Source organism: Ovis aries, chromosome 3, assembly GCF_016772045.2.
Source record: "Ovis aries strain OAR_USU_Benz2616 breed Rambouillet chromosome 3, ARS-UI_Ramb_v3.0, whole genome shotgun sequence".
In the NCBI taxonomy this organism is placed as follows: Eukaryota; Metazoa; Chordata; class Mammalia; order Artiodactyla; family Bovidae; genus Ovis; species Ovis aries.
In genome coordinates this window covers 148,527,994-148,554,203 of record NC_056056.1, presented here as the reverse complement: position 1 = coordinate 148,554,203, position 26,210 = coordinate 148,527,994, and the positions used below count along the sequence as shown (strand labels likewise).

The following is a 26,210-nucleotide window of genomic DNA, read 5'->3' as shown; positions in this document are numbered from 1 at the left end:
TCAACAATACAAAACTGGAAATACTTTTGCAACAAACTAATAATAGGAAATTGAGTTTCTACTTTATTTTCAAATAACAAGTTACTACCTGTCAAAGAGCAGATAATTGATATCAATCACCACACTTAAAATCATTTAAAGCAATATTTTATAAAATCAGCAGTTGACCTCAAAAAGTGAGAATGAGGAAAACACACATCAAGGCTAGATTATTCACAGAAAGGTCATAAATGAGCTAAACATTGAAGACTATTAAAAACAAAACACAAAAATTGCTTTCATCAAATTAAAATGAAATAAAATTAAAAAGAAATTCAATCTTTGAATTGAATGGTTGAAGATGACTCAAAATAACTAAAAACAGGAAAGTATCATCTTGATTACATTGTAACTTATACTATGTCTTACAGAATAAAAATCATATTTTTAAAATTCCAATTCTTACCTCTCTCCATTCTTTATTTCCAACTCCTTGTATATATAAGACACAAACTGCAAAAAGATGAGAAAAAAAATCTAAACTTTTTTTTATAAATATCAAGGAAACAAACCCAATTTACTTTTCAGCTGTCCAAAAGTTATGTTAAAATTAGTTCTTAATACCTCACCTTACTCTGGCAGGAAAATTTCTAATAAATCATCACATGATTAAAATGTTTGTAAATAAGCAAAAAAACTATAACAGGTCTTTAGACCTTAACATGTATAGGTCTTGGCATAAAAATATAATAGTTATTTACTAACATCTTCAATTTCATTATGCTACAAATGTAGATGATTTTTTTTTTTTTTAACTAAGGTTGAACAGTTTTGTCGGAGAAGGCAATGGCACCCTACTCCAGTACTCTTGCCTGGAAAATCCCATGGACGGAGGAGCCTGGTAGGCTGCAGTCCATGGGATCACGAAGAGTTGGACACAACTAAGCGACTTCACTTTCACTTTTCACTCTCATGCATTGGAGAAGGAAATGGCAACCTACTCCAGTGTTCTTGCCTGGAGAATCCTGGGGACAGGGGAGCCTGGTGTGCTGCCATCTATGGGATCGCACAGAGTCAGACATGACTGAAGTGATTTAGCTGCAAACAGTTTTGTGAATTTTCTGCAGGCTCAGCTGGTAAGGAATCTACCTGCAATGCAGGAGACCAGGGTTCAGTTCCTAGGTTAGGAAAATCCCCTGTTGAAGGGAATGGCGACCCACTTCAGTTCTCTGGCCTGGGAAATTCCATGGAAGGAGGAGCCTGGTGGGCTATAGTCTACGGGGTCTCAAAGAGTTGGATACAACTGAGCAACTAACACACACACAAACAGTTTTGAAGTATTTCAGTATGTTACCAGTTATAGGTCACGCTCTTCCTAGGATACTTCTTATAATCCTCAGAAGCATCATAGGGGGGACAATCTGCACCAAATCAAATGTTAAATTTAATATCTGCAACTCCTATCCTCAATGTTTATAAACAAGTAATCCTGTCAACCACAAATGGAAGTCCAAAAAAGGTAGATTAAGAGTCTAGAGTAGAGATTAAGGGATAAAAATATCCCATTCACTTACTAATGAGTCCTGGGAAGTTTTAATACCCACAAATTGTAATGCCTTTTCTCCAGTGATAATCTCAATCTCCAGTGACAATTCTTTCATCAACTGAAAACATCTCTCTCCCTTCATTAAACCACATAGTTTTATACATTTGTAGAGATGGAGAGCAACTGGATATCAACTTCTCTTTTTGATTTATACATTATTTCTGTTGTTTTCTAACTAAAATTGGTTTTCATTGTACAATTTATCTCCAATTTTCAATATATACATAGTAATAAAAAAAATTCAGCTCATTCAAGATATTATATAATTTACTTGGTTATACATGACTTTATATACTTCCTTTATTCACAAAAAAGGAAAATTGTTACTCTGTGACTTGATCACTTAGAATCATGACCCATTACAGCTGTCTTTCAAATATAATTTCTATCATATGGCTTTATAATGAGGTTTTAATTTCAAAATGAATTGTCCTGCATTGGAGTCATTTGTGTTTTCTTCTTAGTCTCTAAATGCTAAGCAATTCCCTCTCTTTAGCCAGAGTACTGCCCAGGTAGATAAGAATGCAGGGCCTGAGACCATATTCCTCCTTACTTTCTAGTCTTTAAGACAATATTTGAGTAAAAATTATAATTTTCATACAACTTTTTACAAAAGCAAGTAAGTAAAATAAGTTGTTGTTGCTCAGTTGCTAAGTCGTGTCCAACTCTTGACCCCATGAGCCACAGCACACCAAGCTTCCCTTTTTTTTCACTATCAGCCAGACTTTGCTCAAACTCATGTCCATTGTGTCAGTGACGCCATTGAACCATCTCATCCTCTGTTGACCCTTTCTCCTCCTGAATAGACTATTTCAAAAAGGAAGTTAAATACCTACTTGGATCAGATTTAGAAAACGTGTCTCTGTCCAGAAGATTTCTGTTGAAGAAAAAAGAAAATACTAGATAAATGCAACACCAAAATATTTATATAAATGTATAAACATATAAATGTAATGACTTAGAAGTTCTAAAATTCAAATTTGTGCTGAATATTCATCCTCCACTAACCGGTAATTATTTATAAAAGCTATATTACGTTTTTATATTTAATACTTACAATAAAAATCTCATGTTTATCCTGTCCTATTTTTCTACCAAGAGTACCAACCATAAGCATTTATCAGTACCATGCTTAATATTTGAAATGCTTTTTTTCGTATCAACCTGATACACTTTCATATTCCAGGTTTTTAAAAATTACTCTTTCCATGGAATCATGATACACTGAGAAAATACAAATATAGTCAACAGAACAGCATACACCAAAAAAAAAAAAAAAAAAAAGAAAGAAAGAAAATCAGACTACATCTTCAAATATTCTCAAAAAGAAAAGAAATTATCAGAAATGTTTATATTTGGAACTGTCAGTGTCAAAGACTACTAGTCAGAAATCAAATTAAAATAATCCACTTGTCCTTTAAGCAGACACTATGACTCCAGCAATGATTGAAAAAACAGTAAATTTTTAAAACATTTCCATTTGAGAATATACTTTGTTATATATTTATAAAGGAAGTGCTCCACTTAAGTGGAAATTTTCTGGTTTTCCCTGTGTCTAGTTTTGCTCATTAAGTGTCCTTAAAAAATGTAATTCAGCTCTTTCTTTCAGAGTTCATAAAAATCAAGGAGAGACAGCACAAATATTGCAGTGACCTTGGAACTCAAAAACTATGTTATACACATATAAATGAAAATAATGTGATTCTAGTACCTTATTTATCTTAAAAAAAAAAACCATACAACTTTTAACAACAAATAGAAAATAATGGATTTCTAACAACGATAAATAAATATTCTTAAGCATAAACTTTATTTGAACATTATTTATTCTAGCCATTAGGATCCATAACATATAGTGATAAGGTCAAAAACAAACAAAAATTTAGATCCTTTATAATATGAGAAAAAAAAAAAACTCCACAAACTCTTCATAACTTAGTCCCTAAACTTTGCAATTTAAATGTCTCATTGCTCTTTGATAAAAAATTTCAGCTATACATTGATCATATGAACAACATAGAATAGACTACTTCTGACTAGATTTAATTCCCCAAAGATTAATTTATGCAATGGCTAAGAGGCACTGGAGTGGCAAGCGGTGGCTGCGCAGCAGTGGAGTGGCAAGCAGCCAAGAGGAGATACCCCACATCCAAGGTCAGAAGAACGGTGGGGAGGAGATACCCCACGTCCAAGGTTAGGAGCAGTGGCTGCCCTTTGCTGGAGTAGCTGTGAAGAGATACCCCAACTCCAAGGTAAGAGAAACCCCAGTAAGACAGTAGGCATTGAGAGAGTGCATCAGAGGGCAGACAGACTGAAACCATGATCACAGAAAACTAGCCAATCTGATCACAGGGACCACAGCCTTGTCTAATTCAGTGAAACTAAGCCATGCCATGTAGGGCCACTCAAGATGGCCGGGCCATGGTGGAGAGTTCTGACAAAATGTGGTGCACTGGAGAAGGGAATGGAAAGCCACTTCAGTATTTTTGCCTTGAGAGCTCCATGAACACTATGAAAAGACAAAAAGAGAACACTGAAAGATAAAACTTCCCAGGTCGGTAGGTGTTCAATATGCTACTAGAGATCAGTGGAGAAATAACTCCAGAAAGAATGAAGGGACGGAGCCAAAAAAACACAACACCCAGTTGTGGATGTGACTGGTGATAGAAGCAAGGGCTGATGCTGTAAAGAGCAATATTGCATAGGAACCTGAAATGTTAGGTCCATGAATCAAGGCAAATTGGAAGTGGTCAAACAGGAGATGGCAAGAATGAACAAGGACATTTTAGGAATCAGCAAGCTAAAATGGACTGGAATAGGTAAATTTAACTCAGATGACGTTATATCTACTACTGTGGGCAAGAATACCCTAGAAGAACTGGAGTAGCCATCTTAGTCAACAAAGAGTCCAAAATGCAGAACTTGGATGCAATCTCAAAAACAACAGAATGATCTCTGTTCGTTTCCAAGGCAAACCATTTAATATCATGGTAATCCAAGTCTATTCCCCAACCAGTGAAGGAGCTGAAATTGAATGGTTCTGTGAAGACCTACAAGACCTTCTAGAACTAACAACCAAAAAAGATGTCTTTTTCACTATAAGGGGACTGGAATGCTAAAGTAGGAAGTCAAGAAACCTGGAATAACAGGCAATTTTGGCCTTGGAGTACAGAACGAAGCAGGGTAAAGGCTAATAGAGTTTTGCCAAGAAAATGCACAGGTCATAGCAAACACCCTCTTCAAACAACACAAGAGAAGACTCTACACATGATCATCACCAGATGGCAAACACCGAAATCAGACTGATAATATTCTTTGCAGCCAAAGATGAAGAAGCTCTATACAGTCAGCATAAACAAGACCAGGAGCTGACTGTGTCTCAGATCATGAACTCCTTATTGCCAAATTCAGACTTAACTTGAAAAAAGTGGGGAAAACCACTAAACCTTTCAGGTATGAACTAAATCAAATCCCTTATGATTACACACTGGAAGTGAGAAATAGATTTAAGGGACTAGATCTGATACACAGAGTGCTTGATGAACTATGGGTGGCAGTTCATGACATTGTACAGGAGACAAGGAGCAAGATCATCCCCAAGAAAAAGAAAAGCAAAATGGCTGTCTGAGGAGGCCATACAAATAGCTGTGAAAAGAAGAGAAATGAAAAGCAAAGGAGAAAAGTAAAGATATACCCATTTGGAATCCAAAGAATAGCAAGGAGAGATAAGAAAGCCTTATTCAGTGATCAGTGCAAAGAAATAGAGGAAAATAATAGAGTGGGAAAGGCTAGTGATCTCTTCAGGAAAACTAGAGATACCAAGGGAACATTTCATGCAAAGATAAGCTCAATAAAGGACAGATATTGTAGGGACCTAAGAGAAGCAGAAGATATTAAGAAGATGTGGCAAGAATACACAGAAGAACTGTACAAAAAAGATCTTCACGACCCAGATAATCACGATGGTGTGATCACTCACCTAGAGCCAGACATTCTGGAATGTGAAGTCAAGTGGGCCTTAGAAAGCATCAGTACGAACAAAGCTAGTGGAGGTGATGGAATTCCAGTTGAGCTATTTCAAATTCTAACAGATGAAGTTGTGAAAGTGCTGCACTCAATATGCCAACAAATTTGGAAAACTCAGCAGTGGCCACAGGACTGGAAAAGGTCAGTTATCATGCCTATCCCAAAGAAAGGCTATGCCAAAGAATGCTCAAACTACCACACAATTGCACTCATCTCACATGCTAGTAAAGTAATGCTCAAAATTCTCCAAGCCAGGCTTCAGCAATACATGAACCATGAAATTCCAGATGTTCAAGCTAATTTTAGAAAAGGCAGAGGAACCAGAAATCAAATTGCCAACATCCACTGCATCATCAAAAAAGCAAGAGGGTTCTGAAAAAACATCTGTTTCTGCTTTATTGACTATGCCAAAGTCTTTGACTGTGTGAATCAAAATAAACTGTGGAAAATTCTGAAAGAGATGGGAAGACCAGACCACCTGACCTGCCTCTTGAGAAACCTGTATACAGGTCAGGAAGCAACAGTTAGAACTGGACATGGAACAACAGACTGGTTCCAGATAGGAAAAGGAGTATGTCAAGGCTGTATATTGTCACCCTGCTTATTTAACTTAAATGCAGAGTACATCATGAGAAATGCTGGACTGGGGGAACCACAAGCTGGAATCAAGATTGCTGGGTAAAATATTAATAGCCTCAGATACGCAGATGACACCACCCTATGGCAGAAAGTGAAGAACTAAAGAGCCTCTTGATGAAAGTGAAAGAGGAGAGTGAAAAAGTTGGCTAAAAGCTCAACATTCAAAAAACTAAGATCATGGTATCCGGTCCCATCACTTCATGGCAAATAGATGGGGAAACAGTGGAACCAGTGGCTGACTTTATTTTTTGGGTTCCAGTATCACTGTAGATGGTGACTGCAGCCATGAAATTAAAAGATGCATGCTCCTTGGAAGAGAAGCTATGACCAACCTGGACAGCATAATAAAAAGCAGAGACTTCACTTTGCCAACGAAGGTTCGTGTAGTCAAAGCTATGGTTTTTCCAGTAGTCATGTATGGATGTGAGAGTTGGACTCCAGAGAAAGCTGAGCACTGAAGAATGATGCTTTTGAATTGTGGTCCTGGAGAAGACTCTTGAGAGTTCCTTGGACTACAAGCAGATCCAACCAGTCCATCGTAAAAGAGATCAGTCCTGGGTGTTCACTGGAAGGACTGATACTGAAGCTGAAACTCCAATACTTTGGCCACCTGATGCAAAGAGCTGACTCATTGGAAAAGACCCTGATGCTGAGAAAGACTGAAGGTGGGAGGAGAAAGGGACGAGAGAGGATGAGATGGTTGGATGGCATCACCGACTCAATAGACATGAGTTTGGGTAAACTCTGGGAGTTGGTGATGGACAGAGAGGTCTGGTGTGTTGCAGTCCATGGGGTCACAGAGAGTCAGACATGACTGAGCTACTGAACTAATTGAACTGTATGATTTTAAAAGTTTGGAAAAGACAAATATTCTTAAATGATATATACACTGCAGAAGACCAGTGATTATCAAAATGAATCACAAAGTTTGGACTGATGACAGAAATGCAAGATTTTTTCCTCCCTAATATAGATGCAAAACACCCACATTAAGTTAAACAAGAAGTATTATTCCAATGGCTATTTGATTAAAAAAAAAAAAAAAGGGAAATAGAAACTAAGTTGAGGCTCAAAGAAGTTGAGTAAATGAATAAGAGCACACAGCCCTGTATGAAATATTCCAAAGAAGTCAACTTTTGGAACCCAATTTCTCTCAACTTTACAAAATGCTACATTGTCTGGAGAAATCTGAGAGAAACACCTGTTTTCCTACAAGTGTTGGAAATGTGAAAGGAAAGGTTTCATCTTATACCTGTTGTTTGTGTCAAAAGAGTATACATAAAATATTGTTTATCGACTAATGAGAAGAGAAATGCCACCTATGCAATGAACAAAAAGAACTAGGATAGGAAGCTAAACATAACTGTATTCACTCACAGAAAAATATTATTTTTTCTACATAAAACGGTTCTTAAGAAAAAATAACACACACACACACACCCCACTCCTCATCAGCTCTTATATAGAAAGGCTAAATACACTTCCTTCCATGGTGTTGTCATTTGCTTGAGTTAGGATGACTTTAATATTATGCCTACAATTTTATAATGTGAGGTTGAACTGAACATTAAGTTAAAATCTTCAACAGCCCCTTCTATTCTATAAATCTTGATGTAGATAAACCAAGGAAGAGAACAAACTCCTGGAAAGAAATTATGGAAAAATACAGTGTATGAGTTAGAAAGCTTGCCTGAAGAAATAACCTATTCAAAACTTTAATCTGTGAATTGCATGAGTTGTTCCAGTAACCACTCATCTCAAACTGCAATTAAAATGAGTGGACTTAAGAGTATGATTGCAACAGCACAACCAAAGCTGAAGCCCAGTGAATTAAATTCTAACCTGTATGAAGAAGTACTAGGTTAGTGCAAGAGCACATTTTGCATGAAGGCTGAAATAGGAAAAGATAAGCAATAGTTTAATAACATCTTTCCAGCATCATCCAGGAGAAGAGCTTCCCTGACTTCTCCCTTTATTATTCAACCATCACTGATACTAGTCTCTTAAAACAGACCAATGCATATAGCGACATTCCCTTCATGCCAATAGCCAGTTACCTCATTGGACAACCTTGCTTACTCTTACAAGCCACTTGCCAATTTTAAGATAGCTTCTCATATAAATATTAGCACAGAACTGTGCGGAGTGGCCAAGAGATGAATATTACAGTTTTCTTGACCATTAGAGTTTTTATTCTTAAGTGGCATACCAAGACTGAACAGCCAATTAGCCTCTGAAAGCGACATCTCAGGCTTCTCTTTCTCTAATGGGAAAACAGTGATCCCATTTAAACTTCAAAGCAATTTTGCAAGTATTTGTCAAGCAAATATTGACTCTATGCCCAAGACCTAAAAAAACACAAAGCACTAATTTGTCACAGTGGAAGTGACAAATAGCTTCAAGGGATTAGATCTGATAGACAGAGTGCCTGAAGAACTATGGACGGAGGTTCCTGACATTGAATAGGAGGCAGTGATCATCACCATCCCCAAGAAAGACAATGCAAAAAGGCAAAATGGTTGTCTGAGGAGGCCTCAGAAATAGTTGAGAAAAGAAGAGAAGCTAAAAGCAAGGGAGAAAAGGAAAGATATTTACGTTTGGAATGCAGAGTTCCAAAGAATAGCAAGGGGAGATAAGAAAGCCTTTGTCAGAGATCAATGCAAAAAAAAAAAAAAAAATAGAGGAAAACAACAGAATGGGAAAGATGAAAGATCCCTTCAAGAAAATTAGAGATACCAAGGGAATATTTCATGCAAAGATGGGCTCGATAAAGGACAGAAATGGTACGGACCTAACAGAAGCAGAAGATATTAAAAAGAGGTGGCAAGAATACACAGAGGAACTATACAAAAAAAGAAATTCACAACTCAGATAAGTACAATGGTGTGATCACCCTCCTAGAGCCAGACATCCTGGAATGCAAAGTTAAGTGGGCCTTAAGAAGCATCACTATGAACAAAGCTAGTGGAGGTGAAGGAATTCCAGTTGAGCTATTTCAAATCCTAAAAGATGATGTTTTGAAAGTTCTGCACTCAATACGCCAGCAAATTTGGAAAACTGTGCAGTGGCCACAGGACTGTAGAATGGCAGTTTTCATTCCAATCTCAAAGAAAGGCAATGCCAAAGAATGCTCAAACTACCACGCATTTGAACTCATCTCACATGCTAGTAAAGTAATGCTCAAAATTCTCCACACCAGGTTTCAACAGAACACGAACTATGAAGTTCCAGATGTTCACTCTGGATTTAGAAAAGGCAGAGGAATCAGAGATCAAATTGCCAACATCCATTAGATCATAGAAAAAACAAGAGATTATGAGAAAAACATCTACTTCTGCTTTATTGAGTGAGACTGCTAGGAGAAATATCAATTACTTCAGATATGCAGATAACACCACCCTTATGCCAGAAAGCGAAGAAGAACTAAAGAGCCTCTTGATGAAAGTGAAAGAGGAGAGTGAAAAAGCTGGCTTAAAATTCAACATTCAAAAAACAAAGATCATGGCATCCAGTTCCATCATTTCATGACAAACAGATGGGGAAACAATGGAAACAGTGAGAGATTTTATTTTTTTAGGCTTCAAAATCACTGCAAATGGTGACTTCAGCCATTAATTTAAAATTTTTCATAAATTAAAAAAATTTCTCCTCCTGCCTTCATTCTTTCACAGCATCAGGGTCTTTTCCAATGAGACAGTTCTTCACATCAGGTGACCGAAGTATTGGGGTTTCAGCTTCAGCATCAGTCCTTTTGGGCTTTTAAAGTCCAATTCCAATCCATCAAATGCTCTAGACCCATCCGTTCCATGTCATAGACTTGTACAAGATTAAGGATGAAGAGCTGCTGATGCCTAGATAAGTAGCACATTAGACCTTGGTGAGTGCATGGGACTTGCCTCAGCAATCCTTTCTGTTGGTACAGGACAGACACTAAAGATTAATAATACCTGATCACCTTCACCCTCAGGGCTTTTAGTCAAACAACTACAGAGAACACCCCCCTCTGACAGGGCAGTGACAGACAGTGGCCAGCACATCCTAAGGAAAGACATGACAGGCATCCATATCAAAACCACTCATCATATGAAAGACAGTGATCACACACAGTCTACTCAGGGATGCTGCTACATAAAAACACATTTTAAGACCACAAAAGATAACTGTTTCTTCTGAATTCACAGAGAAAGAGAAAGTTAAATAAAATAAAAAGGCAGGGAAATTATTCTCAACTGAAACAACAAAAGAAAACCCCTGAAAAAATATTGAACAGAGATAATCAGTCTACCAGACAATGAGTTTAAAACGTCAGTAATAAAAATGCTAAGTGAATTGAGAAAGTTTACTGATGTAAAGAAAGGCAATTTTACCAAGGAATTAAATATTATAAAGCTGACATAAAAAAAGATACCTCAATTTCTAAGATAGGGAGCAATGAATAGCCAACTATAAATAAATGACACAAAAGTTTTCAAAAGTGATTTGGAAGACAGAATAATGGAAATCACCCAAACAGAACAGCAAATAGAAAAATAAAAACAAAACAACATATAAGATTATGGAATAATATAAAATATACCGAACTACATATAACAGAGATTCCAGAAAGGGAGACAGAGGAATAAAATGTATGTGAATTAATTATGGCTGAAAACTTCTCATACCTAAAGAAGGAAACAGATATCCAAGTTCAGGAAGCACAGAGGCTCCCAAACCAGAACAACAACAACAACAGAAACCCACACCAAGACATATAATTAAAACTGCAAAAGCTAAAAGTCGAGTTCTAAAGGAAACATGAGAAAACCACTCATATAGGGCATTCTCTATATGAAAGGATAAGCCTATTAGATAATTTATCTATAGAAACTTTTCAGGCCAAATGGAAGTCACAAAATATAGTCAAAGCCTTGAAAAGGAAAAGCTTTCAACCTACGATACTCTACCACAAAATTTTATCATTTAGAATACAAAGAAAGGAAAAGAATTCTCAGGCAAGCAATAATTAAAAGAATTCAGCAATTTCAAATCTACCCTAAAAGAAATCTTGAAGAGTCTTCCCTAACTAGAAAGAATCCCAATAGGAATCTACAATAAGAAGGCCAAGTATATAGTAAGAATTGAAAAGCACTTAAATAAGCCAGTTTGAATTGTTGTTGTTTAGTTGCTAAGTCATGTCCAATTCTTTGTGACCCCATGTACTGTAACAAGCCTACTCTGTCCATGGAATTTCCCAAGCAAGGATACTGGAGTGGGTCGATATTTCCTTCTCAGGGGATCCGCCCAAGGCAGTGTTCAATCCCGAGTCTCCTGCATTAGAGGCAGATTCTTTATCATAGAGCCATGGGGGAAGAACAAAATAAGCCCGTACACAGATTAAAAAAAAAAAAAAAAAAAGATCATAAAAGCAATGATAGCTACAGTAAACAGTAAAAGGATAAGCATGAAGATGAAAACATGACATCAAACACAAAATGTGGAGAAGTGGAGTCATAAATGTAGAACTTTAAGAATGTGTTGAACATCAGAGATAATCAATTTAAAGAAGTACATATCATTATAGGTCAAGATACATGAACTCCATGGTAACCACAAATCGAAAACCTCAATATTCAAGAAAACCAAAAAGAAAGGAATGCAATCATACTACCACAGAAAATTATGAAACTATAATGGGCGGAAAAAAAAGAAGAAATGACCAAAGAACTAAAAATATCTGCAAAACAGAAATAAAAATAGTAATAAATACAAACTATCAATAGTTATTTTAAACATCAATGAACTAAATGCACCAATCAAAAAATATAGAATGTCTTATTAGATTAAAAAAAAAATTCAACTTGCTATCTACAATAAACTCACTTCAGTGTGAAAAACAGAAATAGAATGAAAAGATATTTCATGAAATGGTAATAACAAGAAAGCAGGGATACTTGTACTAAACAACACTTGTATCAAACAAAGCAAACTTTGAAATTAATACTGTAAAGAAAAAGAATAGCTTTGTACAATGATAAAAAGATTGCTAAAAGAAGAGAAAATGACACTTACTGACATATGTACACCCAATAGAGGAGCGTCTAAATATATAAAGCCAATACTGACAGACATAAAGGGAGAAATCAACAATACAATAAAAGTAAGAGACTTCAACACCGTACTGACGTCAGTGGAGAGATCATCAAGATAAAAATCAGTTAGGCATCTTCTCCTGCCAGAGCACCAAAAACGCAACTAGCTGTTGAACAACCATCAACAGGAAGACAGTCACTTCAGTTCAGTCAGTCAGTTGTGTCCGACTCTTTGCAACCCCATGGACTGCAGCACGCCAGGCCTCCCTGTCCATCACCAACTCCCGGAGTTCACCCAAACCCATGTCCACTGAGTTGGTGATGCCACCCAACCATATCTTCCCCTGTCATCCCCTTCTCCTCCTGCCGTTAATCTTTCCCAGAATGAGGGTCTTCTCAAATGAGTCAGTTCTTCGCATAGAGTGGCCAAAGTATTGGAATTTCAGCTTCAACATCAGTCCTTCCAACGAACACCCAGGACTGATCTCCTTTAGGATGGACTGGTTGGATCTGCTTGCAGTCCAAGGGACTCTCAAGAGTCTTCTCCAGCACCACAGTTCAAAAGCATCAATTCTTTGGCACTCAGCTTTCTTTATGGTCCAACTCTCACATCCATACATGACCACTGGAAAAACCATAGCCTTGACTAGACAGACCTTTGTTGACAAAGTAATGTCTCTGCTTTTGAACATGCTCTCTAGGTTGGTCATAACTTTTTTTTCAAAGAGTAAGCGTCTTTTAATTTCATGGCTGCAGTCACCATCTGCAGTGATTTTGGAGCCCCCAAAATAAATTCAGCCACTGTTTCCCCATCTATTTGCCATGAAGTGATGGGACCAGATGCCATGATCTTAGTTTTCTGAATGTTGAGCTTTTAGCCAACTTTTTCACTCTCCTCTTTCACTTTCATCAAGAGGCTCTTTAGTTCTTCACTTTCTGCCATAAGGGTGCTATTATCTGCATATCCGAGGTTATTGATATTTCTCCCAGCACAGTGGAACCCACCCACCCACACACACACAAAGATATTCCAAATCAAGGAAAAAGGAGAAGCCACAACAAAATGGTAGGAAGGACAGAAACGATTAAATCAAATCCTATACCTGCCAAATGGGTGACCAACAAACTGGAGAACAATAAATAATACCAAAGAAGTTCTTACACTGTTATGAAGGTTCTAGTCCCCACATCAGGCTCCCCAGACTAGGGATCCAGCCAATGGACTGGGAATCCCCAAGGAATCTGACTTTAAAGGCCAATGGAATTTGATTATATGACTTCCTCAGTACTGGGGAAAAAAGAGACTCCAATCTAGCAGGGCACAAACAAAATCTTACGTGCACCAGGACCAAGGAAGGTCTCCTGCAAAGGCATGGATTGGCAGTGACCCACCATGGAGACAGGGGCACTGGCAGCCACAGTCCTGGGAGGTATCTATCAGGCCCAAGCCCTCTTGGATTTAGCAACTTCAAAACTGGGTTGCCTCAGGGTAAACAATTAACAGGGAAGAAACACGGCTCTACCCATCAGCAGACAATTGGATTAAAGTTTTCCTGAGCATAGCCTTGCCCACAAGTTTCCCCACAGCAAGTACCCCCCATCAGAAAGCCTACACAGGCCACTTATCCTCATCCAGAGATGGCAGAAGAAACAAGAACTACAATCCAAGCAGCCTCCAGCAGTAACACAATCACAGAAACCTTACAGAAATGAAAAGAAATAAGATTATGTTCCAGATGAAGGAACAAGATAAATTCCCAGAAAAATAATTAAATGAAGTGGAGATAGGCAACCTTCCAGAAAAAGAAGTCAGAATAATGATAATGAAGATGATCCAGGATGGAGAAGATGTCAGAAATGTTTACAGAAATGTTTACCAAAGATCTAGTAAAACTAAAGAACAAACAAACAGAAATGAACAATATACTAGAAGACATCAATAGCAGAATAACTGAGGCAAAAAAATGGATAAGTGACCTGGAAGACAGAATGGTGGAAGCATACGTTGCAAAACTGAAAATAGAAAAAAAAAAAAAAAAGTGAAAAGAAAGGAAGACAGCTCTGGGATGACATTAAATGCACATTCACAATATAGAGGTTCCAGAGGGAGAAGAGAGAAAGGACCCAAGAAAATATTTGAAGAGATAATACCTGAACATTTCCCCAGTATAGGAAAGGAAATAGTCAACTAAGTCTAGGAAGGCAGAGTTCAAAGCAGGATAAAGCCAAGGAGGGACAAACCCAGACACACAGTAATCAAAATGGAACAATTAAAGACAAACATAAAATATTAAAACCAACAAGGGACAGAAAGACAACATACAAGGGAAATGCCATAAGGTTATCAGACAATTTCTCAACAGAAACTACATGCCAGAAGCAGATGGTATGATATATTCCAAGTGATGAAAGGGAAGAACCTACAACCAAGAATTCTCTACCTAATAAGACTCTTGTTCAGATTTCATGGAGAAATTAAACACTTTCAAGACTAGCAAAAGTTAAAAGAATTCAACACCACTAAACCAGCTTTTCAAAGAATGCTAAAGGAACTTCTATAGGCAGGAAACACAAGAGAAGGAAAAAATCTACAAAAACAAATCCAAAACAATGAACAGAGTTGCGATAGGTTCATACATATCGATAATTATCTTAGATGTAAATGGATTAAATGTACCAACAAAAGTCATAGACTGGATGGGTGGATACAAAAACAAGACTCATGCATATATTATCTACAATAGACCCACCTCAGGGCTGTGGACACTTACAAACTAAAAGTAAGGGGATGGTAGAAGGTACTTCATTCAAATGTAAATCATAAGAAAGCTGGAGTAACAGTACTCATATGAGACAAAATATACTTTAAAACAAAGACTGTTATAAAAGACAAAGAAGGACATTACATAATGATTAAGGGTTTAATCCAAGAAGAAGATATAACAATTATAAATCCAAATTTACCCAAAATAGGAGCACCTCAGTATGTAATGTAAATACTAATAAACATAAAGGACAAAATCAACAATAACACAATAATAGTGGGAAACTTTACCACTTTCATTAATGGAGAGATAATTCAGAAAGAAAATCAATAAGGAAACACAAGCCTTAAATGACACTTTAGATGAGTTGGACTTAACTGATATTTATAGAGCTTTCCATCCAAAAGCAGCAAAATACACAGTCTTCTCAAATGATCATGGAGCATTCTCCAAGACTGACCACAAGCTGGGCCACAGGGAAAGCTTTGGTAAATTTGAAAAAATCAAAATCATATCAAGCATGTTTTCTGACCACAATTCTATGAGATTAGAAATAAATTGCAAGAAAAAAAAAAAACCTCTAAGAAACACAAACATGTGGCAGCTACACAATACGATACTAAACAACCACTGGATCACTGAAGAAATCGAAAAAGAAATTTAAAAATTACCTAGAGACAAACGAAAATGAAAGCACAACAGTCCAACACTTATGGGATGCAGCGAAAGCGGTTCTAATCAGGCTCCCTGACTTCAGAGTATACTACAGAGCCACAGTTGTCACGACAGTATGGTCCTGGCACAAAAACAGAAATACAGATCAATGGAACAGGATAGAAAACCCAGAAATAAGCCCATGCATCTATGGTCAATTAATCAATGACAAAGGAGGCGAGACAATGTTGGAAAAACAGTCTCTTTAACATATAGTGCAAGGGTAAAAATATAGTGCACATATAGTGTACAAGTAAAAAAAATGAAATCAAATAATTCCTTAACTCCATACACAAAAATAAGCTCAAAATGGACTAAAGACCTAAATGTGAGACTGAACACTACAAACTTCCTAGAGGAAAACAGAGGCAGAACAATCTCTGACATAAATCACAACAATCTCTTTTTTGATCCATCTCCATAATAATGGAAATGGAATCAAAATTTTTTTTAAAAAAGGATCTACTTAAACCCAAAAACTTTTGCACAGCAAAGGAAACAACAACCCACAGACTGGGAGAAAATATTTGCAACAGATGTGACTGATAAGGGATTGGTCTCCAAAATTTACAAACAGCTTATGATGATAGCATCAAAACAAACAACCCATTCAAAAAATGGGCAGAATACCAGAATAGACATTTCTCTAAAGAGGACATAAAGATGGCCAACAGGCACATGAAAACATCACTAGGCACATATTTAACACCACTAGATACTACAGAAATGTAAATCAAAACTACACTGAAATATCACCTCACATTGGTGAAAATGCCTATCATCAAAAAATCCACAAATAACAAATGTTATAGAGGATGTGGATGGACGGGAACTCTCTTGCACTATTGGTGGGAATGTTAACTGGTACAGATACTATAGAGAAAAGTATGGAAATTCCTTAAAAAACTAAATATATAGGTACCATATGACCCTGCAATCCCACGTGTGGGTATATATCTATAGAAAAACATGGCCCAAAATATACATGCACCCTAGTGTTCCTTTCAGTACTGTTTACAAGAGCCAAAACATGGAAGCAACCTAGATGTACATCGACAGAACAGCCATTAAAATAAATGAAATAATGTATTTGCAGCAACATGGACAAAGCTAGTGGAGGTGATGGAATTCCAGTTGACCTATTTCAAATCCTGAAAGATGATGCTGTCAAAGTGCTGCACTCAATATGCCAGCAAATTTGGAAAACTCAGCAGTGGCCACAGGACTGGAAAAGGTCAGTTTTCATTCCAATCCCAAAGAAAGGCAATGCCAAAGAAGGCTCAAACTACCACACAATTATACTCATCTCACATGCTAGTGAAGCAATGCTCAAAATTGTCCAAGCCAGACTTCAGCAGTACGTAAACCATGAACTTCCTGATGTTCAAGCTGGTTTTAGAAAAGGCAGAGGAACCAGAGATCAAATTGCCAACATCCACTGGATCATGGAAAAAGCAAGAAAGTTCCAGAAAAACATCTATTTCTGCTTTATTGACTATGCCAAAGCCTTTGACTGTGTGGATCACAATAAACTGTGGAAAATTCTGAAAGAGATGGGAATACCAGACCACCTGACCTGCCTCTTGAGAAACCTGTATGCAGGTCAGGAAGCAACAGTTAGAACTGGACATGGAACAACAGACTGTTTCCAAATAGGAAAAGGAGTACGTCAAGGCTGTATGTTGTTACCATGCTTATTTAACTTATATGCAGAGTACATCATGAGAAATGCTGGACTGGAAGAAACACAAGCTGGAATCAAGATTGCCAGGAGAAATATGAATAACCTCAGAAATGCAGATGACACCACCCTTATGGCAGACAGTGAAGAGGAACTAAAGAGCCTCTTGATGAAAGTGAAAGAAGAGAGTGAAAAAAGATGGTTTAAAACTCAACATTCCAAAAACGAAGATCATGGCATCTGATCCCATCACTTCAAGGCAAACAGATGGGGAAACAATGGAAACAGTGGGAGACTTTATTTTCTTGGGCTCCAAAATCACTGCAGATGGTGACTGCAACCATGAAATAAAAGGATGCTTGCTTCTTGGAAGAAAAGCTATGACTAACCTAGACAGCTTATTAAAAAGCAGAGACATTACTTTGCCAACAAACGTCCATCTAGTCAAAGCTGTGATTTCTCCAGTAGTCATGTACGGATGTGTAAGTTGGACTGTAAAGAAAGCTGAGCGCCAAAGGATTGATGCTTTTGAACTGTGGTGTTAGAGAAGATTCTTGAGAGTCCCTTGGACTTCAAGGAGATTCAACCAGTGAATCCTAAAGGAAATCAGCCCTGAATATTCACTGGAAGGACTGATATTGAAGCTGAAACTCCAATACTTTGGTCACCTGATGCAAAGAGCTGACTCATTGGAAAAGACCCTGACGCTATGAAAGACTGAAGGGAGGAGGAGAAGGTGATGACAGAGGATGAGATGATTTGGTGGCATTGCTGATGTGATGGACATGAGTTTGAATAGGCTCTGGGAGTTGGTAATGGACAGGGAACAGCGTGCTGCAGTCCATGGGGTCTCAAATAGTCAGACACTACTGAGTGACTGAACTGAACTTATGGGAAATGTAGTGTGAGAACTCAAAGAAGGAAAATTATTTCCAGTTTCAGAAATCCAGTAGAACATCATGAGTTACCCTTGATAAGCAAGGATAGGTACAGAAATTGCCAGGAAGAAGGTGAAGTCTCACCCCAAAGGAAAGTACCGACAATAGTAGGAAGTGAGAGTACATACAAGAGATTTGGCCTCATGTCTGAGACATGACTGGAAGGGGATATGTGGTCAGGATGAGGAAAGATTTTGAACAGCATGTTAAGGTGCTAGAATCCCATTCTGTAAGCAAAGGGGAAACACTTGAAAGTTTCTGTAAAGAAAAATCACACAATTCAATGTTTGCTTGAGAAGCTGACTACACAACATGTGAAAAATAGATCAAAGACATGAATTCTGTTGTCACAGAGAATAATTCAGAAAACATTTTAATAGTCTGGGGTAAGGTGACAACTTCCTGAACAAGAATGGTGGCCACAGAAATAGAAAGGGTTTCAGTGACCGATCAGTCAGTAAATCAAAAGTTAACAATAAAAAAAAGTAATAGTTTACAAGCCACATTTACTTTACTTCAAAAGTTAATTATTGCATTTTTTTTTCCCCACAAAGCCCAGATACTCCCTCAAAAGCCCTCCTAGGTGCAACTTCAGGGAGCCAGTATTTACTAACAACTAACCAGTTAACACAAGATTGAATATATTTGCCTTCTCCACCATAAGCCCTAGATTTGGCACAGAGATATAAATGGTGAGGGGAGAGAGAAAATGGTAACATATTTCAAAAGTAAATTGCAAAAAGGTACAGATATCTATTAATATCAAACATTCATTTTCATGATGAAGCAAGCTAGCTGTAGATCCCTATTGAGAGGAAAAACTAGAACAGCAACAACAGAACTTGGCATCCCTGAGGGAGAATATTAAGTAAAATGAGGGCTCTGAAGTAGAAAGTAGTTAACATTCTTCTAAATCTACCAAAATATTCCTCTAAAAACTCAGACACTAGAAGTAGAGCCTAAGTTTTCAAATGTGCATTGATGATCACATTTCCTTAAAACAGAGCATGTTTACACTTTATTTCAAGGTTTCTTCTGGCTGATGCCCCCAAGTGGCTCACACTGTAAAGAATACGCTTGCAATGCAGGAGACCTGGGTTCATCCCCTGGGGAGATCCCCTGGAGGAGTGAAATGCTACCCGCTCCAGTATTCTGGCCTGGAGAATTCCATGGACTGAGTAGCCCGGTGAGCTGTCTGATACATGGGATCACAAAGAGTCAGACAGGACTGAGTGACTAAACCACACAATTTCCCACATCTAAAATTACAGATGCTATTATTATTAAGCATGTGATATTATTATTATTAATTATTAAGTTCCAGGTGACATATCAAATCAACTAGAAAATGAATTCAACCTTCCATGGGAACAAATGCCCAAGAAGTGGTAAGATTGTCAAAGGTCATAAAACCAGTGTCAGAGACATAATGAAAACTCAGAGATTTCCACTGTAATGGCTGACATATTCTGTGAGGAAACAAAGTCATATAAAGGACATTAAAATGGCAAAATGACTTAAGTGAAACAAAGAAACTGAAACCATTTAATTTAAATTATGAGGCAAATTTTGCAGTTGCTGTTCAGTTCTTCAGTTACTTAGTTGTGTCCAACTATTTGCAACCCCATGGACTGTAGCATGCCAGGCTTCCTTGTCCTTCACCATCTCCTGGAGCTTGCTCAAACTCATATCCATTGAGTCAGTGATGCCATCAAACTATCCTGTCCTCTGTCATCCCATTCTCCTCCTTCCTTCAATCTTTCCCAGCATCAGGGTCTTTATAATGAGTCGGCTCTTCACATGAGGTAGTCAAAGTATTGGAGCTTCAGGATCAGTCCTCCTAATGAATATTCTTGACTGATTTCTTTTGAGATTGACTGGTTTGATCTCCCTGCAGTCCAAGGGACTCTCAAGAATCTTCTGTAACACCACAATTCAAAAGCATCAATTGTTCAGCACTCAGCCTTATATATGGCCCAGCTCTCACACCCATACATGACTACTGGAAAAACCACAGCTTTAACTAGGCAGGCATTTGTTGGCAAAGTAATGTCTGTGCTTTTTAATAAGCTGTCTAGGTTAGTCATAGCTTTTCTTCCAAGGAGCAAGCATCTTAATTTCATGGCTGCAGTCACCATCCACAGTGATTTTTTGAGCCCAGGAAAATAAAGTCTCTCACTGTTTCTATTGTTTCCCCATCTATTTGCCATGAAGTAATGGGACCAGAAGCCATGATCTTGTTTTTCTTTTTCTTTTTTTGATGTTGAGTTTTACACCAGCTTTTTCCCTCTCCTCTTTCACCTTCATCAAGAGGCTCTTTAGTTCCTCTTTGCTTTCTGCATAAGGGTGGTATCATCTGCATATCTGAGGTTATTGATGTTTCTCCCAGCAATGTTGATTCCAGCTTGTGCTTCATCCAGCCTGGCATTTTGCATGATGTTTTCTGTATACAAGCTAAATAAGCAGGGTGATAATATACAGCCTTGACGTGCTCCTTTCCCAATTAGAAGGGAATGGTAAACCACTTTAGCATTCTTGCTTTGAGAACCCCATGATGCAAATATCAAGTTGAAAATCAATCTTTTAGCTAAAAGTATATTTCAAGCTTCACTACAAATATAAATTTATTTTTAAAATATGCTGTGAGGTCTATTGGATCTTAGCTCCTCGACCAGGGGTTATTCCAAGCCCACTGAATTGGGAGGGCAGAGTCCTAACCACTGGTAAGCCAGAGAAGTCCCCAAATATATTTTTCAATTTACTAACTGAACTTACCATTAAGAAAAGCTTTCAATAATAACTTAATATTGATGATGTATTGTCTCCCAATGCCTACCAAAACCCATTAGATGAAACCACCAGCATAAAAATCAATCACAACCAATTTTCTTAATATTTCTGCTTTCACGATTAATTTGAAAGTTGAGATAATCAAGGAAAGTCAGAAAATAAGCTATGTTCAAAATAGCTCTAGGTCATTTAGAAGTGCTTAGTAAATAAATGTATTATTTCTGATACAATTCTGAAGTTTCACCCTACTAGCTCTCTCTCTAGCTTTTATATTCTTTGCTTTATAGCAGAGAAACATGAAAACTGACAGAAGACATTAAAGAGGAACAACTGAGCTTTCAATTACCCAGGAAACCATAAATAATATGCTACTCCCTTCATGGGAGTTCATTTAGATTTTTTTAAAAAAAGTTTGTAAGAATGCTCACAGAGTAATAAGAGTAATACACATTGAGGAATAAATTTCTCAAAATGATTCTAAAATCACCATTATGCTAACTAAGGCTGAGAAATGTGTTATTTTTAACCAGTTATGACAATATAAACATATCTGGTTCACTACATTCTCTAATAACATTTAAGATCATTTTTAATAAAACTGGAGAAGAAAATGGCAACCCACTGCAGTACTGTTGCCTGGTAAATCCCATGGACAGAGGAGTCTGGCAGGCTACAGTCCATGGGGTCACAAGAGTTGGATATGACTGAGCAACTAAACCACCACTACCACCTTAACAAAACTAATGCATCACTTGTTATTTATTATATTTGTTGTTGTTGTTCAATTTTTCAGTCGTGTCTGACTCCCTGTGACCCCATGGACTGCAGCACACCAGGCTTCCCTCTCCTTCACCATCTCCCAGAGTTTACTCAAACTCATGTCCATTGAGTCAGTGATGCCATCCAACCATCTCTTTCTCTGTTGCCTCCTTCTCTTCCTGCCCTCAAACTTTCCCAGCATCAGGGTCTTTTCCAAGGAGTCAGCTATGCATCAGGTGGACAAAGTATTGGGGCTTCAGCATCAGTCCTTCCAATAAATATTCAGGGTTGATTTCCTTTAGGATTGACTGATTTGATCTTTTTGCAGTGCAAAGGACTCCAAAGAGTGCAAATGCATCAAATTGTTCAGCACTCAGGCTTCTTTAGGGTCTAACTCTCACATCCATATATGACTACTGAAAAAATCATAGATTTGACTAGATGGACCTCTGTTGGCAAAGTGATGTCTAAGTTTCTTATAGCTTTTCTTCCAAGGAGCAAGCGCCTTTTAATTTCACGGCTGCAATCACCATCCAAAGTTATTTTTGAGCCCAAGAAAATAAACTCTGTACTTATTATATACATATTATAAATATATATATAGTGTATGTGTATATACATTATATATATATATATACACACACACACACATAGAGACTCAAAGAAAGAGAGCAGCTAACTAGCAAAGTAGAAAATACTGACTTTATAAACTCATGTTACAACTCAGTCATAATACTATAGTGACATTCTCAAAATCTAAGTAATTATTTTAATTACATTGAATTCTGAAGAACAACTCAATTAATATTCCTACAATTTTCATTTGCCCACTCCATCACCTTTCTCCAGTCTTTAGCTTTCATCTCACCCTGCCTTTTGGTTTCCAGTTAAATAGTCCTCTCCTTACTTAATTTCTCCTTCATTAGGTAACTCAGCAGTGAAAAAGGTAAGAATCAATACTTGGAAAATAAAGCTCAAATTGTCAAAGTTTGCCACTCATTTGAATTGTTCTCCCCATAGTCTTACTAAATGATGATGGAAAAAATACAAAATAATTCCATACACCCCTTTGTGATAATATTGATAATCATCTACTATAATGATTTCTCCCAGCTTTGTGGTTTCTCTTCAGTCATCAACACTTAAATTCTGATAGGAAGCACCTCCACCCTTAAATCATAAAATAAAGATATTATAGCCATACTTTTAAAATGAAAAGTCAAGCTAAAATCAAAGGGGAGAGTGACCAAGAGAGTGAAGTAGAAAGACCCTGAGCTCATCTCTCACAAGCACACCAAAATCACAACTATCTGTAAAACGGACATTGATTTAAAAAAGAAGAAAAAAAGACTGGAGCCTAGCAGAAAGGATTTTCTAGAGCTAAAGACATAAAGAAGGAACTACAGTGAGATAGGTATGAGGGGCAGACTTGTGATATAATCGAATGCTGTCCCCCATGGGTGTACAATCCACAAACTGGAGAATAATTACATTGCAGGGGGTCTCCCAAAGGAGTGAGTCCTGAGCACCTGGTGTGGGGCTCCAGCACTAGGAAAATGAGCTCCCAGTGCCTTTGTCTATGAAAGGCAGTGGGGTTTTTAATTTCATTAGTCCTATAGGAATGGGAGAACAGAGATCTCATTTTTAAAAGGCAAACACAAAATCTCACTTGCACTGGGACCCATATAAGAGTATAAGCAGTATCTTGATAAGACACTGGACCAGACCTACCTGCTGGTCTTGAGGAGTCTCCTGGAGAGGTGGTGGGCAGCCGTGGCTAAATGGGAGACAGACATGGGTGACACACATATTAGGGAACATTCAACCAGATGAATACTTCTGGAGGTGGACCTTTTAGATCATTAACAAGATGACCTGGCCTCATCCAAGAGCTTATAGGCTCCAGTGCAGAGACACCTCAGGTTGAAGCAACTAACTGGGTAGAAACATAGCCACACCCACCCATCAACAGATAGGATATCTAAAGGCTTCCTGAGCCCACAGCTCCCTACAGACATGCCCCTAGATACCACCCTGCCTATATGAGGGCCAACGCCCAGCTCCACCCACTGATGTGCAGGCACTGTCCCTCTTTCAAAAAAACCTGCACAAGCCTCTAGACCAGCCTCACTCACCAAGGGGCAGATGTAAGAATCAAGAAAACTATGACCCCATAACACAAGCCAGACCCTACCCTAGAACCAGCTGGTCCCTGACCCTTCCCAATAGCAGACCAATATGACCTTTAGTACACCCAAAACCACATACCCAGCTATGTTAAGAACTGACCCTCCCCAACCAATGACCTGAAATGAGCTCTGGGATCCCTGGGCCCTGAAGTCAGACTCCAGAAAGTGGCCCTGCCTGCTAGCACTAACCCCATAATCTGGCTTCAGCTGCCAGTGGTGGGCCCCAGAGTTTGTGGGACGATGACTCCGCCCATTAGTGAGCCAGCAGTAGCCCAAGGACCTCCTAGAGTTCTGAAACCCAGTCACTCTGTGACCACAGCAGCCAGCAGCACCTGCACAAGGCAGGATCTGGCAACCAATCAGACTAGGGGCCAACCAAGCCTACCAGACTACCCACATGGCCTATGTTCTCTCCAAAGTTTTATTAACTTTCATCTCAGGTTCAAAGGATCTGTTAAGAAAATAAACCACTTGTTAATAAACAATTCTAATATTTAATAGAGAATTATCTAACTTACTTTCAATAAACAATCATTAAAAGGAAAGAGAAACAGAACAGCAGATAACATCACCAAATTGTATTTTGACCAACATCTAGAACTCAAACAGCACTGGGAAATAAATCCCTGTGTCACAGCAATCTGGAGTTCTAATTGGGAAAGGTGCTGGGAAGCACATCCCCTCCACAGGTGAGACCTCAAAATTGCAGTTTGAGGATTCCCATTTATAATCTCAGGCCTCAAAATGATATCCTCATTAACTTGTGAGCAAATTGCAGCTCTGGTTTCATGTTTATGCTGTTTGCTTTGCTTTGTAAATCTTGGAGTGTTGTTAAACCTCTTGAATGGTTGGCCAGACCCCCTCCAGGGTCTCAATAATCTCAAGATCCTTCCCTTATCTTCTCTATGGTGCCATGTTGCTTGTACTCACAGCAGGCACTCAGTCAGGGCAGTATCCAGGCAGGTGAGAAGCAAGGTCAGAGGCCTGCTCTACTTTCTTTGTCTCTGAAGTCTGAACAAGACAATCTCCATCTAATTTCCCTAATAGCCTGCCATAACAGAAGAATCTATGCAGCATTGTCCCTAGAACATATACCTTGAGCAATAAGAGAGTAGATCACTGGGATACACTGGATGTCTCCTAGACAGGGCCACTTCTTCAAGGTCAAGAAACATAACTAACATACCACAGATTCAAAAATAAAAATAACAACTTAGACAAAATGGGCAGCAGAGGGATAAAGTTCAGACAAAGAAACAGGATAAAATTTCAGAATAATAACTAAATGAAATGGAAATAAGTCAATCAACCTGAGACAGAGTTCAGAGTAATGATCATAAAAATGTTCGAAAAACTTGAGAGTAGGGCATAGAGCAAGAAGTTAGAGATTCTCAACAAAGAATTCAGTTCAGTTCAGTTCAGTCGCTCAGTTGTGTCCGATTCTTTGCGACCCCATGAATCACTATGGATGGAGGTTCGTGACATTGTACCTGAGACAGGGATCAAGACCATTCCCATGGAAAATAAATGCAAAAAAGCAAAATGGCTCTCTGAGGAGGCCTTACAAATAGCTGTGAAAAGAAGAGAAGCAAAAAGCAAAGGAGAAAAGGAAAGATATAAGCATCTGAATGCAGAGGTCCATGGAATAGCAAGGAGAGATAAGAAAGCCTTTCTCAGTGACCAATGCAAAGAAATAGAGGAAAACAACAGAATGGGAAAGACTAGAGACCTCTTCAAGAAAATTTAGAGACATCAAGGGAACATTTCATGCAAAGATAGGCTCGATAAAGAGCAGAAATGATATGGACCTAACAGAAGCAGAAGATATTAAGAAGAGGTGGCAAGAATACACAGAGGAACTATACAAAAAAGAAATTCACAACCCAGATAACTACAATGATGTGATCATCCTCCTAGAGCCAGACATCTTGGAATATGAAGTCAAGTGGGCCTTAGAAAGCATCACTACGAACAAAGCTAATGGAGGTGATGAAATTCCAGTTGACCTATTTCAAATCCTGAAAGATGATGCTCTGAAAGTGCTGCACTCAATATG

At 38.0% G+C, this 26,210-nt stretch overlaps 1 protein-coding gene across 2 annotated transcripts in view; it reads right to left on the bottom strand.

The window, feature by feature from the left end:
• The window catches only part of CPNE8 (copine 8), a 261,274-nt gene that overhangs the window by 215,219 nt on the left and 19,845 nt on the right, over positions 1 to 26,210 (bottom strand). The window contains exons 2-4 of one of the 2 annotated variants that reach the window (XM_060412779.1): positions 23,697 to 23,742; positions 2,422 to 2,462; positions 446 to 492 (exon numbers count right to left, since the gene is read on the bottom strand). Coding sequence is in view for 1 of the 2 variants with exons in the window: in XM_004006455.6 (XP_004006504.1) it covers positions 446 to 492; positions 2,422 to 2,462 (88 nt within the window). In the remaining variant the exon portion in view is untranslated. The remainder of the gene's footprint in view (positions 1 to 445; positions 493 to 2,421; positions 2,463 to 23,696; positions 23,743 to 26,210) is intronic. The other variant, XM_004006455.6, reaches the window with a different exon arrangement.